The sequence below is a fragment of the Glandiceps talaboti genome, chromosome 3, assembly GCF_964340395.1.
Source record: "Glandiceps talaboti chromosome 3, keGlaTala1.1, whole genome shotgun sequence".
Taxonomy (NCBI): domain Eukaryota; kingdom Metazoa; phylum Hemichordata; class Enteropneusta; family Spengelidae; genus Glandiceps; species Glandiceps talaboti.
The window spans coordinates 4829463-4847409 of record NC_135551.1 but is presented as its reverse complement, the minus strand read 5'-3'; the positions used below and the strand labels follow the sequence as shown (position 1 = coordinate 4847409).

Here is a 17947-nt window from a genome sequence, read left to right as displayed (position 1 = left end):
ACGTCATAAACAGAACGAACACCTGTTTATGAAAATCGTACTTCTCACACTGCATGGAACAACGTATACAATTTATCAGGTAAAATTTTCAAGTTGTGTTTGGAACAAAAATTCAGTTGAATACAACGTATACAATTGACTATGACGAAATTCTTTGCTCTTATACTTTAAGAACATTTAGTCACTATTTTGTTGAATCTACTTCTTCTTTTTCTCTACATACTGGGTGACTGAACATTATTAATGCGTGCTGTCTGATTGATTGGTTAGTTGATTGATTGGTTGGTTGGTTGGTAGGTTGGTTGGTTGGTTGGTTGGTTGGTTGGTTGATTGATTGATTGATTGATTGATTGATTGATTGATTGATTGATTGATTGATTGATTGATTGATTGATTGATTGATTGATTGATTGATTGATTGATTGATTGATTGATTGATTGATTGATTGATTGATTGATTGATTGATTGATTGATTGATTGATTGACAATCGATGGCTGACCGACCGGCAGACGGATTGATGGATTGATGAATGGATGGATGGATATTGTATATTTTCAAGTTATGTAGAAACTTTTGCAAGGGCACCCGAAGCCGTTAAACGTTGTTCTTACAGGCATGTATTTCATTTGCTAGAGTACTTCTTTTACAGAATTCAACGATTCATTTAATTCCCAACATTGCAGAAACATTCATCTTAAGTTGCATCATGTTATATTTTGAACTGTGTACGTCACTCATTTTCATATAAAGGCTACCACAATAGCAACAGTTGTACCCACGTATCTTTCAAGTGCCTTTAAGGGCCAGAGATTCAATCCAAGATTCCCCGCATTAGTGTTATTTTATCAGTTATCATGACGTTAAAAAATAAGGTAAGCGTTCGTTTACTACGATATTTCATTCCATATGCATATTGCTATAATATACATTCTTTTCATATTCCTTATACATACGTTTCATAAATACATGCCTTTATTCACAATCTGTTAGGCAATCAATTTACGCTTAAAACATCTGAGATGGTTTACTCACACACTGTAACTCCAAGGCATATCATATGCGCATGTGGTAATTTGCAATGTTTGAAACTAATTTAACTTAATATGACATCAACATCTATTATAGTGTAATTCATCATTACCGTAGATTCAGGTTTTACTATGTCCGAACGTGGAATCATTTCTATGTTCCTAATATCGCTTTCTTGACATATAGTATACGTATTCCTTGATGTAGCTGTAACACGTGTCATTGACTATCATATGTGCCATGGCACCCAGCCTGCTATATGGTCATGATGGTAGGCTTCGTAAAAATCACCACCCGAAGGACTTGGACTCGGTATTTATATACAACGGGAGAAGACCCTGGACTCTCCGGCCACTCGTCAAGTCAATGTGGGTTAAGGGTCTCAGGCGGTTAAATTCACAAGGGGCGACCACTTTACATGGGACAGATCTAATAGTTAACCCTGATGTCAGCCTTCTTTACTAAATGAGGTGGCGTTGTTGTTCGAGCAAACACGTCGATTCTGAGCTCCTGGTAAACTTGACTATATTGCAGTATTAGATGACTCTACATCACCCAAACGTCGTATACCTATTCGTAAAGACCAAGTGTAAGTAACTTTATAACATGTTGCGGAAATCTCGACATTTGTTCAGAGAAAATCCTGGCAGAATCTTCTACAGATTTTCTACTACACTGGGTACCAACTGCCTGATTACCTTCCAAGTTCAAGTACATTGTCACCTGGGCTAATTTGAATAATTCTGTCTATTTCCCGCCACTGTCCATATCATTATCCCGATGCCGAAATGCAATGACTGTGACAAAACCAAAGGTGTGAGTTTCACTCAAGGCGATCTCTATTTATGCAAAAAATGCAAAGACAAACGTTTTCCACCAATTTCCCCGCCAAGTTCACCTAAAAGACGACACCGATCACAGCTGTCTGAACCTGCACTCCAACCTGTTGCTTCAAAGTTCAATTGAACAACACCTAGCTGAAATTAGTTCTCAAGTAAACCTTATCCCAACACTCCTGCAAAATCTAAACGAGATAAAAGAATGGCAGAATACCACTACTACATCGCTTGAATTCTTCAATGCTCTCATCGAAGAATATAGAGGTAGAATAACTGCGCTTGAAAAAGAAAACGAAGAAATGAGGCGAAATAATGAAGACCTAAGCAAAAGAGTGAGCGAGCTTGAAAACGCAACTGAAGATCAAAATCGCTACAGTCGCAGAGAGAACATCGAAATGCATGGTATTCCCGAATCGCTGGAAGTCTACGAAAATACAGACGACGTCGCGATCAAGGTTTTGCAGAAAATAAAACCAGGCATAACTGCAAACGACATCGAAGTTACACACAGGATTGGGCGGAAATTCACCATGGAGAGGAACAACTTAGACATAATGGGGCAAAGACAGGTACGGTGACCAAAACCAATCATCATCAAGTTCACCCATAGAAAAGATCGTGACTTTATCATGAAAAATAAGAAAAAAATCTCAAATACAAATACTTTTGGATACTCCAATAGAAACAGAATCTACATCAACGAAAATCTGACCGCTAAAACACGAAAGTTAATGAAGTTGGTAAACGACAAAAGAAAGTCTGACCCCTAAAACACGAAAGTTAATGAAGTTGGTAAACGACAAAAGAAAGTCTGAACATTATAAATATTTATGGACACGTAACGGACAAATATATGTGAAGAAATCGGACCAATCTGTTGCTACTGCCATAACCAATGAACTTAAACTATGCAAAATTACATAGATCCAGCTACATTTTATTCTTGGTATGTAATTCAATCCACTACCACACCCTTGTTTCCACGTAACACTTCCACTAAAATGTAAATCTAAAAGTAATCTATGGCTATCAATGTAGAGAATTTTGAACAAACGTTTGATGTAAATTGTGCAGCTTATTCCCTGAGCCAATTTAACGAAGCATTGTCTGATAGTGATGACATGTTTGCAATTTCCCATATTAAATTAATGTTAGGTTGTTAAACAAAAATTACCCACAATTTAGACTTTTTTATGAACATTGTTTACGTAAACAGTTTGACATAATTGCATTAACAGAAATATGGCAAATTCACAATAGTAAGTTACACAATATACCGAATTACTCATTTGAAGTAAAATGTAGAAGCCAAGGTAGAGGCGGTGGAGTTGGTATTTATATTCGCGAGTGTCTCTCCTATAACATTCTCGATAATATTAGAGTCGCAAGTGCAGAATCAATTTGGCTAGAAGTTGAAGTGGACAAGAAAGTGTTTTTAATCGGTAACATCTACAGACCACCTGATAGTAATGTGATTGATTTTATAGACAGTTTATCCTCTGTGCACATGAAAGAAAATATAATGGCTGTTTTCTTGTCGGGGACTTTAATATAGATGTTACCAGAAATTCCAACTCTGACGCACACAATTTATTAGACACTTTGGCATGTTACCATTTTGAACAATTAATTACCACACCAACACGGATAACGAGTACTTCCCATTCTGCTATTGATCATTTATATACAAACGTGTCAAATGGCCAAATCGATTCGGGTACAATTATGACTGATATCTCAGACCATTTTCCTATATTTGCATGTTTTCATTCAATTCAGACACAACAGGCTGCAGATGATGCATATTTTAGGGACTTTTCTACATTCCATGCGCAGGCACTTCACAACCATAATGGCACTGAGGAAGTTCATACGCAACGAAAGGACATTGTACAAGATTTTAACACATTCTTTGTTCAAGTAGGTGAGCATTTGGCGAACAAAATACCTCATAATGACCATATCTCATTCCACGATTTCCTTGGGAAAAATCTCCCCAATCTTTTTTCCTTAAGCCTGTCACACAATATGATGTTGAAAGAATTATTAGAGATATCGATATCCATAAAGCCACGGGACACGACAACATCTCTTCTAAACTGATTCGTGAGGCCAAAGATAACATATCCATTCCGCTTGCCCACATAATTAATTTATCGTTTTGTTCGGGAAAATTCCCAGATCACCTCAAAGTCGCTCGAAACTTGCCTCTTTTCAAAAAAGGTAATAAAGACGATTTGGGTAACTACAGACCGATCTCAGTTATTAGCAAAACACTTGAGAAAAGTGTTAATAGCCAATTGATGAATTACTTAGATAAATTTGACATGTTATATGAACATCAGTATGGCTTCAGACATAAATTTAGCTGTAAAGTTTCGCTTGTAAATTTGATACAAAGCCTGTTAAATGAACTTGATAAAGGGCATTTGACAATTGGTATCTTTGTTGATTTTTCAAAAGCACTCGACACAGTTAATTCATGCAATCTTAATTTCAAAACTTGATCATTATGGAATCCGTGGTCTACCTTTACAGTGGTTTAAAAGTTACTTGCAGTGCAGAAGTCAGTATGTTAGCATAAACAACATAGACTCCTATAAATTAAATGTTTCTTGTGGGCCCTATTTTATTTTTAATGTATATAAAGGACATCTCATCCTCATCACCATTTTTTAATTTCAGGCTTTATGCCGACGACTCAAATTTATTCAAATCTTTCAAACCCGTACATAATAACGTATCACTTAGTCAAACTGAACTCGAATTTGTAAATGTGAATAAATGGTGTAACGCTAACAAACTGACCATTAATGCTAGCAAAACCGAGTATATGGTGATTAAGAGTAAACAAAGTAAACATTCAGTCACTGGTTCAATTACTCTAGATGATAAGCTTTTAAAGGAGGTTGATTGTACATCTTTCATTGGAATTCGTCTTGACAACAATTTGTCTTGGCGGCAGCATATTTTGCACACAAAGGAGAAATCATGTAAATTAACTGGTATTTTCTATAAGCTAAGATATATGGTTCCACGTTTTACTCTTGTCATGCTCTATAACACTGTCATACTGCCACATATTAGTTATGGACTAGAAACTTGGGGAAGTGCGTATAAAACGCATTTAAAGGACATTTTACTTGTACAAAAAAAGATTGTTCGGATTATACATGGTAGTAAGTATAATGCACATACGAATGCCCTGTTCAAAAAATTTGATATACTTGGCATATATAAACAATATGAGTTTCAAGTAGGTCTTTTTGTGCATGATGCACTAAACAATAATCTTCCACCTATTTTCCATAACTACTTTTCTTTTATTGCACATGATCGCAATACTCGCTGTAAACTAAGAGGAGATTTTCATGTTCCAAAATATACTAGCTGACTTTGCCAGTCTTCAATTCAATTTGCCGGTCCCATGCTATGGAACAAAATACCCAACGATACCAGAAATATCCCTAACAGGGCTAGGTTTAAATCAAAATATAAGCACTGGATTCTAAGTACATATTAAGGTTATTAGTTATTTGCGTTTTCATGATGCTTTAACCAGTTGACATGTAAATTTCGTATCACCGTAGTGTGTTTATCTGTTTTCTTATTAATGTAAACAATTGTTGTTTGTTGTTTTCTGACTCTGTAATCCGTGTTAATTTGAGCAACTACAGTCACAACATTTTTTATGATATGCAATTCGATGCTTTTGAAATTGAGTGGCTAAACTCAATTAGTTTTCCGAAAACTATTTTCTAGTCTCTCACCCACAACTTGAAATCGTTTTTCCTTTTGGATGTTATCATTTATTTCTTTTCTGTATTTTTATTTCTTGTGGGGAATAAATTACAATTCAATTCAATTCAATAACATTTAGTTAAGGACGAATAAAGGCAAAACTCACCAACAATAATAACAACGCCAAGCTTACTTAGAGTGAACTGATGATTTATTAATACAATAGAATAAAAGACTAACGCCTACATTTAAGATCAAAAACATTCTATTTGGGGATTTTGGAATATTTCTCAAAAGTTACTAAAATTATGGGTTGTGTTTGCTGTTTCAGATTCGAGGAGTGATAGGGTTAGAAATGTCCATTGGAATATATAGTTTAGCCTCGTTCCATTCCACAACATCCACAGTTATCCACAGCTAACTACCGTTAGTTTATATGGCGTACGTTGATCAACTTTGTGCAGCATTGGCATGGAATGTATGTAACCATGCCATTTCTGTATTATAATAAGATCAATCGTTCAATCTAGGATAAAACAACTAAATTGTTTTAATTTAGGGTGGGAGTTTGGACCATTTTAGATCTCAGTATATAAAACGATTTTACATTCGATGGACTGGAACCCTAAATACAAATATTTCCTTTAAAATGTCGTCAAATTGAGATATGGATGAATTTTCGCTATAGTAAATGTATGGCACTAAAATACATTTTAAAGTGTCAATAAAAGAACCGCTTTTCCTCACTACATACTGACTTTGTATTCATAGCACTACATACTACATACTGATTTAAAATTGATTGTGTGGTTTGAAACAATTTCCAAATGTTGACCAATTAATTTAGAAGAGGGTGTGGGGACCTGAGGCCTAACTAAAAACTGTGGGATTGGACTAGATTAGTTGGCAGACAACTATTTTAACGATCCCTTTACTATTTATTTAATGTAATCATTCATTCTCTCTTTACTGACGTATAATTTGTATCGGGGAATAATAAAGTCATATTATTATAAAATAATTTAGTTGTTTTTATCTTACATTGAACTCTTCATCTCGAACCTAACTGATATGAGAAGAATTAACTTTATTGGACTGATTCTGAAACTAAAAGGTTTTGTTTGGTTTTGGCAAAGGATGTATATATGTATATATGGTTTATTCAGTACCTTGGCCACTTGTAAACCTTGAGTACAAGTGAGTAAAGATAGTTCTGGCAAAGTGCTACTAGTAGACTAGATCAAATGTACAAACCTACATAAAATGTGGGGGGTTTTGGTGTCAAGTCTGCCAAGTCAAATTGTTTACATTATTTTCGTGTTTTAAGAAATGCGTAGTCTACTTCCTATATGGTATCGTTAAGATTTACACCCCCACTCACATTGAGTGTGGTGATTGGAGGACTTTGAACAGACTTGGTTTAATTAGAGACTACCTTGGTATCCAGACTAAAAAATTCAATACAAGACTTGAATGATTAATGACTCCTAAATACTTTCTAATTAGTGACGATGGTTATAATGTTGGTAGGCCTGATCAGTATTGCATCAACGTTATAGTGAAAGCCTCATATAAAATTGTAATATTTCAAATACTCCCCCCCCCCCCTGTGCTCAATTTGAAACCAGAATTGATACATTATTTTGTCCGAAACTTCTTGTCAGTTTTTTGCTTATATTTTTTTCCTAAGGCTTAGTCTATTTTGTACAATGATATGTGATATACATATGTCACTTCTTTTAATTGTGTTCTGTATTTTTGGTTGAAAATGATATTTTCGATTTCTTTAGGCCTAATAAAAAAAAGTTGTTTTTGGTTCCGGTTACCCGACCCCACCTTGTTTTTTATGTCGACCCTAAAAAAAATTTTTACGTATTCGAGAAAACAAATCATAAAATCGCAAAAATCAAGAAGTCCCAAAAGAAATAATGGATGCGGAAATTGTCATCAACTTAAAAAGACAATATAAAACTGTTCTTCCAATCTGTAATGGCGTTACATCTGATGGGAATAAACCAATAACGCAGAGAACATACAGAAAACAACGGAAAACATAACTACCTGAGCGAGGCACTCACATATGAAAAAAAAAATAAATAAAAAAAAAATCTACCTACCCCCACCTATTCTAAAGTTGAATGTAATCGGAACCACACAATTTGTCTACTCCTTATGAAATTGTTCAACATTTTAAATTTGGTGATTATGTTAAAAGAGTCGAGTTTCTTTTGATTTTTATATTTCCTTGTAAATTTTCATGCTAGACCGTAGCTTGAATTGAAAACAGCGCAGTCCGTATATTGTACAATGTGTTATTCTACATAGAAGTGTCACCTCATCAAACAAACTATCACACAAATATTGCAACAGTACTAGTGATTATGAGTATTGTCTATTTGGTAAACGTAATTTCGTTTTTAAAAAGATTCCGACTGCCTACCGTATTTTCTGAAAACATGTTGTCACTAACAAACACTTTTATGCCCTTTTATATATCTGGGAAGATATATCACAGTGACAATTTCTACCAGCAGGAAAGCAAAGGGAAAAGTTAAGACTTTTTTGTCGTATTAACCTATTTACATCACACCTGCATATACTACTACAGGATTCTTACAACAGAGATACATTCGTCATTTACAATTTTGATAAGATAACTAAAGTCAAAACTTACGTCAAATGCAGCTGCCGCTACCACGACCAGTAGAAAGACCGTGAGCTTCATCATACACCAGCTAACAACAAGACATCTGAAAAATATATTTATTTATATATATATATTAAATTTGAGTGAGCGTCTATGGTTACAATACTAGTATGAATGCCTTCGCAATATAGCATTTAATAATGTTCCAATATATTAACGCACATTTGTACTTTTACAGGAACTTGCTGATACGAATCCTTTTTTCGAAATGAAAGAAACGACATGTCCTAGTATCGTTTCAGAAAAATGCAAAAAGAAACCTACTGATCACAGAAAATGTGTTGAGTATTGACGTTTGTTATATTATTCTAAGAGGTGTGCCGTTACTTAGAAATAGTCCTACCTGTTTGGCAAATATCTTCTTCTGCTGCGTCCAACCTACACTGTCGAATTGACTAAACTAAGTTGTGTTAAGGGTATTTATTTACATACAGATTTATGACAACAAAAATAACACAATATGCTGTGAAATTAGGTTGCTATTCTTAAATTACAATTATTGTAATTACTCAGAAATGTCAAATAAATGGGTACTGGATTTATAAACTAATGAGAATCCAAAACTTTGGAAACACTCGTGAAAAACATTTCAATAAAACCTATCAATCAAATATGCAGCTAGCATTCGTCGAATTATCGGAAAATAATCGAGCACCAGTTCTTACAAAAGCAGTTCGAAAATTTCATATGTTTATATTTCCACGAAGTGACTTTTAGATTATAGAATAACCCATAATGCTGACCATATTCGTGTTGTTTCTTTTCAGTCCAAGTAAAAGTATGTATGGAAATATTAACAGGTGTGCACAAATTAGTTTAACCTGTTCCATAAAATAGAAAAACAGAACAATTCGCTTCGATTGTGACACATTATAGTTATTTTCAAAGATTAAATAACCTAAAACTATATATTGTTTAAGCAATAAACCACCCCCTGCTGGGGATGTTATACCACTCGGTTTTAACCAGTGAACGAAATATATGAGGCGAGTCAAATAAGTTATCCATAATAATGTCCCCAGTACCACGCTATATAAACACTTATGATACACTTTCAGGTGGTACGTACATGCTTCAGTTATCGCTAGTTAACGTTCATTGACTGCCTAGAGACGGGGAGGGACCCCCCCCCCCCGGTTCGCGACTCACTGGAATGAGAACATGGCGGCAGGTTGATCTTTACAATTTTCTGGAAGTTAATACGTCAGTAGATTTTTCGGGTCGGGGATTTCCCTCTAGGATTGATGACTGATGCTCTAGGACAGGGTCCGAGACAAATTTATATTTAGATTAATGGTAAGTGCGGTCAGTGTAAGCTCTTACACATCAATATACTGGTATAATATAATGAGAAATAATATACAGGTTCCATTTTCATGTGAAAACCTGTTCAAAAATACTAGTAATCATATGCATTATTATTTCTTTATTTCAGGCCATCAAAATGACCCCTAAAATATAGAAAAAGATACAGCTCTTTTCCCAGAAGTAAGCCAAAGCTATTAAATGATCAAGATCAGTGAGCCTAGTCAAGGTTTCCATATCTAGCAAACCAGAGCTGTTATTTCGTAAAAGGGGCAGAAGTAGATGGGATATAGATATGTATCCCGTGCAAGATAAACACGTACAACGTGATTTCTGTACTTTATTCGTATTATGTTAATTAACGAGGTAGCTTTTTGTAGGTCTTTGAGAGTAGAACACATGTGTCATGTATACCTGTATTCACATGCACTGGGGCGTTCAAATGTCATGTATCATCATGTAAGTAATTGGCCCAAAACTGACCAAGTACGGGCAGAGTTACGAGCTCGCAAGTCTCAAGTACGAGTGACGTCACTCATACAGAATGAACGTACACGTACGCTGCATATCACACTTACACATGTTACATGCACTCTCAGACAAATGAAACGTACCGTACTACATAGAAACCCTTTTTAATGAATTGTACTTATTTAATACTAAAACTAAATACAGAGTTGAATATAAGATTGTTGAATTGAATATGTGTAGAATAAATCAAAAAACGTATTTACAAGAAAGACGACGACGTGGTGGACAGCTGATAAGAACGTATTGTTGTCATGGTTGCATCTATAAATAGTGTTCACTGACATGTAAATGTAATCAAATTGTATCAATGTGTATAAAACGATGTGTCCGCAATTTAGCCACTCAATGAGAAGAAAAAATAAAGTTCAGAAAAACGAAGTCAGGGGTTTCTGTTTCATTGCACGGCTGTCTGCTGCTTTTCTGGGTAAACTACGGAGCAATAACAACTGGGTAGGTTCACAATCAGGCTGCGACTCTAGCCATAACAAACACGGAGAAAGCTTAGCTGCCGCTTCGCCGTGCAATGGTACTGGTTCACACGGGACATCTTTTTCGGCTTTATCTTAAGGTTCACGATCGAATGAGGATTCCTTCCTAGACATCGCAGATTTATAGGTAGGCCGAAGCTGAAAAAGTTTACCTTTGAAAATCTTTATTGGAAAAAGAAACGAAACTCCTTTCACTTCTGACCGACAATTATCTTTTCGGTATCACAGTCAATCATCAATGGTTGCGTTACATCTCATGCCGACAAGTTGTTTGAAAGTCGCCACTATAGTCAGAGTGTGACATGCCGTTCTCACCATTTCACAATCATCTCAAATCTTGTATCATACAACAATTTATTCTGATCGGGATAATTATCCCAATGGAGGGGGGGGGGGTAATTCCTGCTTGGTAAATGTTAAGGCTGGGTCAGAATTTACGGCGGGGGGGGGGGAGCTGGGGATAAATGGGAGGGGGCATGAAAAATATTGAGGGTTCAAAGGGGGCCATGAATAGGTAAGTTAAAATGCAGGTAACATGCAGTTGTATAATAATGCATTGACTCGAGTACAATTGGGGTATTGAAGACAATTTTAAAGTACTCTATGGTTTTCGATATTGTGTATGTATGGTTTGAAATTTTATGCCATTAAATGGCCTCCTATATGTCCTTATTTTTTTAAGTGCTTACACCCCCTCCCCCTCCCACACCCTCCTCACTAGCTATCATGGGGGATGCTATTTCTGCTCAGAATTAAGATTGTAAGGTAAAACCCTGCTGACTAAGTATCTCCAAGTACAGCCCAATGTGAGACCTTCGCAAAGCCGACATATATCTATGACAATGGACTGAAGTTGATTTCCACTGTTAGTTTAATGTAGTGTTGTATGCTGTACATCTCTGAAGTGGAGCGGGATGGGAGGGGGGAGCTGTATAATTACACATTAAAATATGTGTAGCCAGGAAGGGGGGGGGCTACGAAAATTCTTGGGTTCATTTCGGGGGGGGGGGGCTTTTTTGAGAGCGCGATATTCTTTTTGATCAAAATAATTTCTCTCCAGCCCCCTCCCCTTCCGTAAATTCTGACCCCAGCCTAAAGAATAGGATAAATACGTGTGGCTCGACATTGTCAGACAAAACTAGAACTGACCTTGCTAGAAATGACCAGGCATTATGTGAAAAGGCCGGTTACCATACAGTTTCGTTATTTTCAGAATGCTTCATTTGACTTGAGAACGCTGCGGATAGGTTAGGGCAGTATAGCGCCCTCTATGACATAATCCTTAGACATACCTACATACATACATGCATGCATTCAAGCATACATGCATACGTGCATACATGCACACGTGCATGCATGCATCCATACAGACAGACGGACAGACATACACACACATACACACATGCATGCATGCATGCATACATACATACATACATACATACACACACATATACATACACACACACACACATACATACATACATACATGTACATACATACATACATACATACATACATACATACATACATACATACATACATACATACATAAATAAATACATACATACATACATACATACATACATACATACATACATACATACATACATCAAATAAACATCAAATAAATGTTCACACACTCTTTATGCACTAAATACAATTTTATTGACTTCACTCAGGGCCACAGTAATATAATGGTATGTATACTAATACCTACATTAACATTCATACCTGACGTTGACGTCAGACTGTACATGTACCATCAAAATATTAGCATTAATCAAATGAGTTTACTCTTCAAATTTAAATCTTTGGGTCCGCCAATCAAACCACAAACAATATAATAATAATAATAATAATAATAATAACAATAAATATTAAATTTAATACAGATAAATATATCACTTGAAACAAATATAAACTTTGTTAATTTCAGTGTCGATATGACTAATCAAAATAATATCAAGCACTGTACCAAAACATGGGCTTTTAGCTTAGTTTACTTTACATGAATCAAATTTATCCAATAGCTACGTGAATTCACGAACTTAAAACAACCAATGATACCTTTAAACAGTAACGCCACTCCAGGAAATAACAGCCCTTTGGCTTATAGAGGGTCACTGAATGGTTTTACATTCACATAAACCTCACCTACTTGCCAAATAACTAAATCAAAAATGGCTTCATAGGCAGTGGGCCACACCATTGCATTGCTTTATGGAAGTTAGTACACATGCATATGTATTAGATACATCTTCATGACTCCAAAGTGCTTATTACCTTCAGGTAAATAATAATGGTTATTTATTGTTCATCTAATACATATGCATGTATGCTACTTCTTATGAGGCAACACCAGATCATTGCTATGAAAATGAATGTTACATAACTTTCAGTTCCGTGTTCCTTGACAGTCTCATGAAATGTATGTGATGTGAAAACATGAAATGACTGTCAAGAACATAAAAGTCTACATCCTTATTTCCTGAAGTGGGCATTCACCCTTTAATGTTTCATAGTTTATGACTTACGCATTAACATCAAAGTTTTCATAAAAAAACGTGAATGGTTTGCTATTTATTTTCTGTACAAAAACAATGACACCTTTCTACAATTAAAAGACTTTCATTGAGTGCTTTCAACGTTGTAAAGAAACTTTTTAACATTGCAAAAGAGCTTGAAGCTCAAAGCATGACACAACACCAATCACATACGAAAACCAAAACAATTGACAAACCACTGTGAATGTATCATTGCAACAGTAACTGACATCATTTCACTTTATACTAGCGTATGATCTATCCATACACAAATTACTGAAAGCAGGAAGCACAGCGAGTTATTGCTTTTCAAGAAGTATGTATGCACTAAATCCATAACATCTCGACCAACCAGCAAAAACAAAATAATTTAATGTAACAGTGCTAGAGGGCAATATTAGAATGCCCTTGTAGCCTGATCCTTTGCACAAGGAACACTGCTCCCTAATGCAATAAATCAACTGTGCATGGCCAACTCCAGTCAAAACAAAAGAATTCGAAATTACACTGCTAGAGGGCGGTATTAGAGTGTCCTTGTTGCCGATGCTTTGGGCAATGAACACTTTTCCACACAATACAAAATAGTGAATGCTATAGCTGCTTTAATTACCAGCTTCAAGTATTTTATAAACAAAAGCCCAATTCAGTGTTATACAAAGAACAAGTAATATTTCATTACTACAACTACAGCATAAATATTAAAAGACCAGAAAAGCAAAAACAATAACAGAAACGAACAGAACTTGTTAAGCTAACAATGCTCTATGAAAACATGTTCACTGTGTAATACTAAATACAAATGTAAAGTTAAAATACATGATATCAAACTGTGTGTTTACATAAATGTGATGACATTGGTATTATAGGCATATCGACTGATTGATTGTTGCACAGATGTAGTCAAAGTAATGGCCAATCAGAGCCTGATTGGTTACTGCACAGGTGTAACTGAATTCATGGCCAATCAGAGCCTGATTGGTTACTGCACAGGTGTAATTGAATTCATGGCCAATCAGATCCTGATTGGGTACTGCACAGATGTAATTGAATTCATGGCCAATCAGAGCCTGATTGGGTACTGCACAGATGTAATTGAATTCATGGCCAATCAGAACCTGATTGGGTACTGCACAGATGTAATTGAATTCATGGCTGATCAGAGCCTGATTGGGTACTCCACAGATGTAATTGAATTCATGGCTGATCAGAGCATATACAAATACATAAGTTACAATACTTGAAATCATCTTGTGAGAACACTGTCTAGTTATTTGTCGAATGTAAGGTAAGGGAGATCGGAGGGGGGGGGGGTCACGTTTACAACATAAGTTCCAATAACATACAAAAGATATTGTAGACATATTTTAACTGATTAATCACTGCTGATTGACTACTGTACATATGTACCCTAAGTAATGGCCAATCAGATGACAGACTTGTACATAGTATGCAAATTACAAAAACCAACCAATGTTTTGAACTGTTTTATATTCTAATGTCACTAACATTTCATGACAGAGAGAAACAACACTTGTTAACAATTTTCGAGTATGACAACTTTTCCCCTCAAAAAACATGATGCAGTAGTTGCTATGACAACTGCATTCTACTTTCAAACAAACAATATCACTTACAGCATATCACTAAATCTTCCCTGACACTTTGGTTAACCAACAGGTGGCGTGGAAAGGAAAGAACTGTGGCAGTGGAGTAGAGAGTGTATGAACAGTGCACAGGTGATGAGTGGAATAGAATTTGACAGTTAGCAACTGAAGGTTGTGGAAAGGACAAAAATCCTTGTTACAATCAACATAAAATGTTTCTCAAATTCAGGAGATACTGACTCCGGAATCCTTGCAGCATTAAAGTTGTTAAATATGGGCACAAATCTCTAAAAAATAAAACCTTTCAATTCAAACTACAGATTTGTGTCCCAAAACACTTGGCAATATGATAGAAATTATAGTGTACCATTCATAGACTGTCGCAGAGCTAGAATTTAACATCTATTCTTGTAGTCAGTTTCAACACGCATGGGTTGGTAATCAGTAAACAGTTTCAGCTACAATTTTCCAGTTTGATATCCATTGGCCAAACTACAGTGTTACCTGTCTGTGGTCAAACAGACTACCATGTACCTTATAAATTTAGTAGTCTAGATGCAATGTCTAGAGGTCTGTATGCCTTTGACTACAATGTATCTTATAAATTTAGTAGTCTAGATACAATGTTTAGAGGTCTGTATGCCTTTGACTACAATGTATCTTATAAATTTAGTAGTCTAGATGCAATGTTTAGAGGTCTGTATGCCTTTGACTACAATGTATCTTATAAATTTAGTAGTCTAGATGCAATGTTTAGAGGTCTGTATGCCTTTGACTACCATGTATCTTATAAATTTAGTAGTCTAGATACAATGTTTAGAGGTCTGTATGCCTTTGACTACAATGTATCTTATAAATTTAGTAGTCTAGATACAATGTTTACAGGTCTGTATGCCTTTGACTACAATGTATCTTATAAATTTAGTAGTCTAGATACAATGTTTAGAGGTCTGTATGCCTTTGACTACAAAGTATTTAATGTCCCTGTGTACACATCTAGAACAGGACAACCTGGAATCCATGATAACTCATTTGATAACTATAATAACTCTAGTCTAGTTACTATACATGTAGTTGTTCTCTATGACCTCTTTCTAACGTAGAGTGAAACAAATTCTATCAAAAATCTAGTTAAATCTCCTGCTGGGGAAGGGATTAACGGCACATGTCAGTAGTAATCCATCACACATTGACAGGTGGTTGTAATTGGTTACTTTGTTCAGTTTACTACAAACTCAACCTTCAGTTTGCATGTAAGTTACATGATGACACAATAACGTCATCACGTTTATATCAATGTTCCAAAGGCATAAGCTATCTTTGAAGGTGGTAAAAACAGAATTCTGACCTTAGAAAAATCCACTTGACTATACTGTGGAGATGATCATAATAGGTAAAGGACTAGACTAGAATAACTCTTATAATACCTGTGCTGTTGTATTTTGACAATAGATAACATAAACTTAGAGATGATTGGCCCTGGCAGATCCCTTGAAGTCATGTACAGTAGAAAATACAGATTATTACGACATTTAAGTTGGTCATAATATCATCAGCCATAATGCTATCCCTATTACAGTATCAAAGATTTTGAAAACCATTCACCATCATGTTCTTTCATTTGTAAAATAAATTAGTGCACTGTTGAATCTAAAACCTCATTAATTCCCCTTAAAATTTGTTTCAGCTAGTTAACGGTTTATTTCTTCTTCAGCTATTTACATATCTACCATCATCATCATCATCGTCATCACCATCTTCGTTATTGTCATGTCATCGTTGTCGTCATCGTCATTATCATAATCACAATCAGTGATAAGCTATGTTTATCTTAGCACTTTGTAATATTTCACTTTATCATTGCAGTGAAGGTGCAAATATCAAACCATTTGCAGCTAAGATCAGAGATTTTTAAGTGTTGTGTTTTTTTGTTGCATTGTTTAGCATTGCCATGTTCAGCAGTACATTGCTGTACTGGTTGTCAAAAAATTATCAAAATTTCACTCTTTATAAAATACAACTTTAAAGTTACCCTTTCAAAGAAATGTCGAAAAGTGTCCCCTTTCACTCTTTCATTTTTTAAACTTCCAAGCAATCATTTTAAGCAATAAATACAGAATGATCTGAACAGATGAATCATGTGTTCAATATTTTGTTTCTGTATTATATATCATTTTAATAAAAATTTCAACAGATCATTTTGAGATATAAAATAGTCAGATCTAGTTTCATTCGGTTTGAAGTATTAAAAAGTTTAAATTCACTTGGCTACGAATAAATTATACCTAATTTCATTCAATTAGTCATCTAGCTTAACTTGGCAAGGACTGGACAGACTGATCCGGCTTCAACTAGTTTGAAGTGGAACAATCTAGTTTAAGCTTATTGGGACAAAATAGACTGATTCGGTTTAAGCCAGTTTGAAGAACAATCTAGTTTACTTTCAAAGGACTAAAATAGATTTATCAGGTTTGAACCAGTTTAAAGTGGAACAATCCAGTTTAACTTGGCAAGGATTAAAATAGATTATTGTACGAACACATCAACATATTCAACCTTTTCACACTGAAACATTACACACCTTCCAATTTTTTCTGATAACAGGTTATAATTTTCATAAATATATGGTCATAATTGTCAGTTGTTTTGAATTATTCTCTGGAGGATGTCATATTTTGAGTCTTTTTGAACTTATGAATTTGTGAAATATGTCAAAGATGGAGATAAATTGAATTGAAACTGTCAAAAAAAAGTGTTATAAATCAGAAAAGTCTGGTCCAATATTTTTCTGTGAATCAATCAATATATGGTAGCTGCTTAGGAGTATATGATTAAAACTATCTATGCAATGTGTAAATTATGAGATGTTAAAGTATACTTTGGTATCAACTTCACAAACATGGAAAAAAAATGTTCAATTACCTAGCTTCTTAGGATAAACTATAACCAATATCAAATGTCTTCTTCCAAACATCTTTGAAATTTACAGTAAATATTTCAAAACATGAAAATAATGAAAAGAAAATGTGTAAATTTGTATCTGTTATTTCATTTATTAATAAGTCACCTTTTAAGTTTTATAATGACAAATATCAAACAGTTCAAGCATGATTTTTGCAGTTATTTCCACAAGTAAATATAAATTTCCAAAATAAAAT

At 34.9% G+C, this 17947-nt stretch overlaps 2 protein-coding genes across 4 annotated transcripts in view; both read right to left on the bottom strand.

Annotated features, from left to right (window-relative positions):
- Positions 1 to 8695, bottom strand: part of LOC144432706 (uncharacterized) — a 47949-nt gene extending 39254 nt beyond the window's left edge. Inside the window, exons 1-2 of the mRNA XM_078120973.1 lie at positions 8662 to 8695; positions 8286 to 8361 (exon numbers count right to left, since the gene is read on the bottom strand). Of these exons, the coding sequence (XP_077977099.1) occupies positions 8286 to 8339 (54 nt within the window). The 5' untranslated portion in view covers positions 8340 to 8361; positions 8662 to 8695. The remainder of the gene's footprint in view (positions 1 to 8285; positions 8362 to 8661) is intronic.
- A 3602-nt stretch (positions 8696 to 12297) lies between these two features.
- The window catches only part of LOC144432916 (low density lipoprotein receptor adapter protein 1-like), a 40596-nt gene continuing 34946 nt past the window's right edge, over positions 12298 to 17947 (bottom strand). For all 3 annotated transcript variants that reach the window (XM_078121220.1, XM_078121219.1, XM_078121221.1), the window contains one exon: positions 12298 to 17947. This exon is cut by the window's right edge and continues 2425 nt beyond it. The gene's annotated coding sequence lies outside the window, so the exon portion shown is untranslated.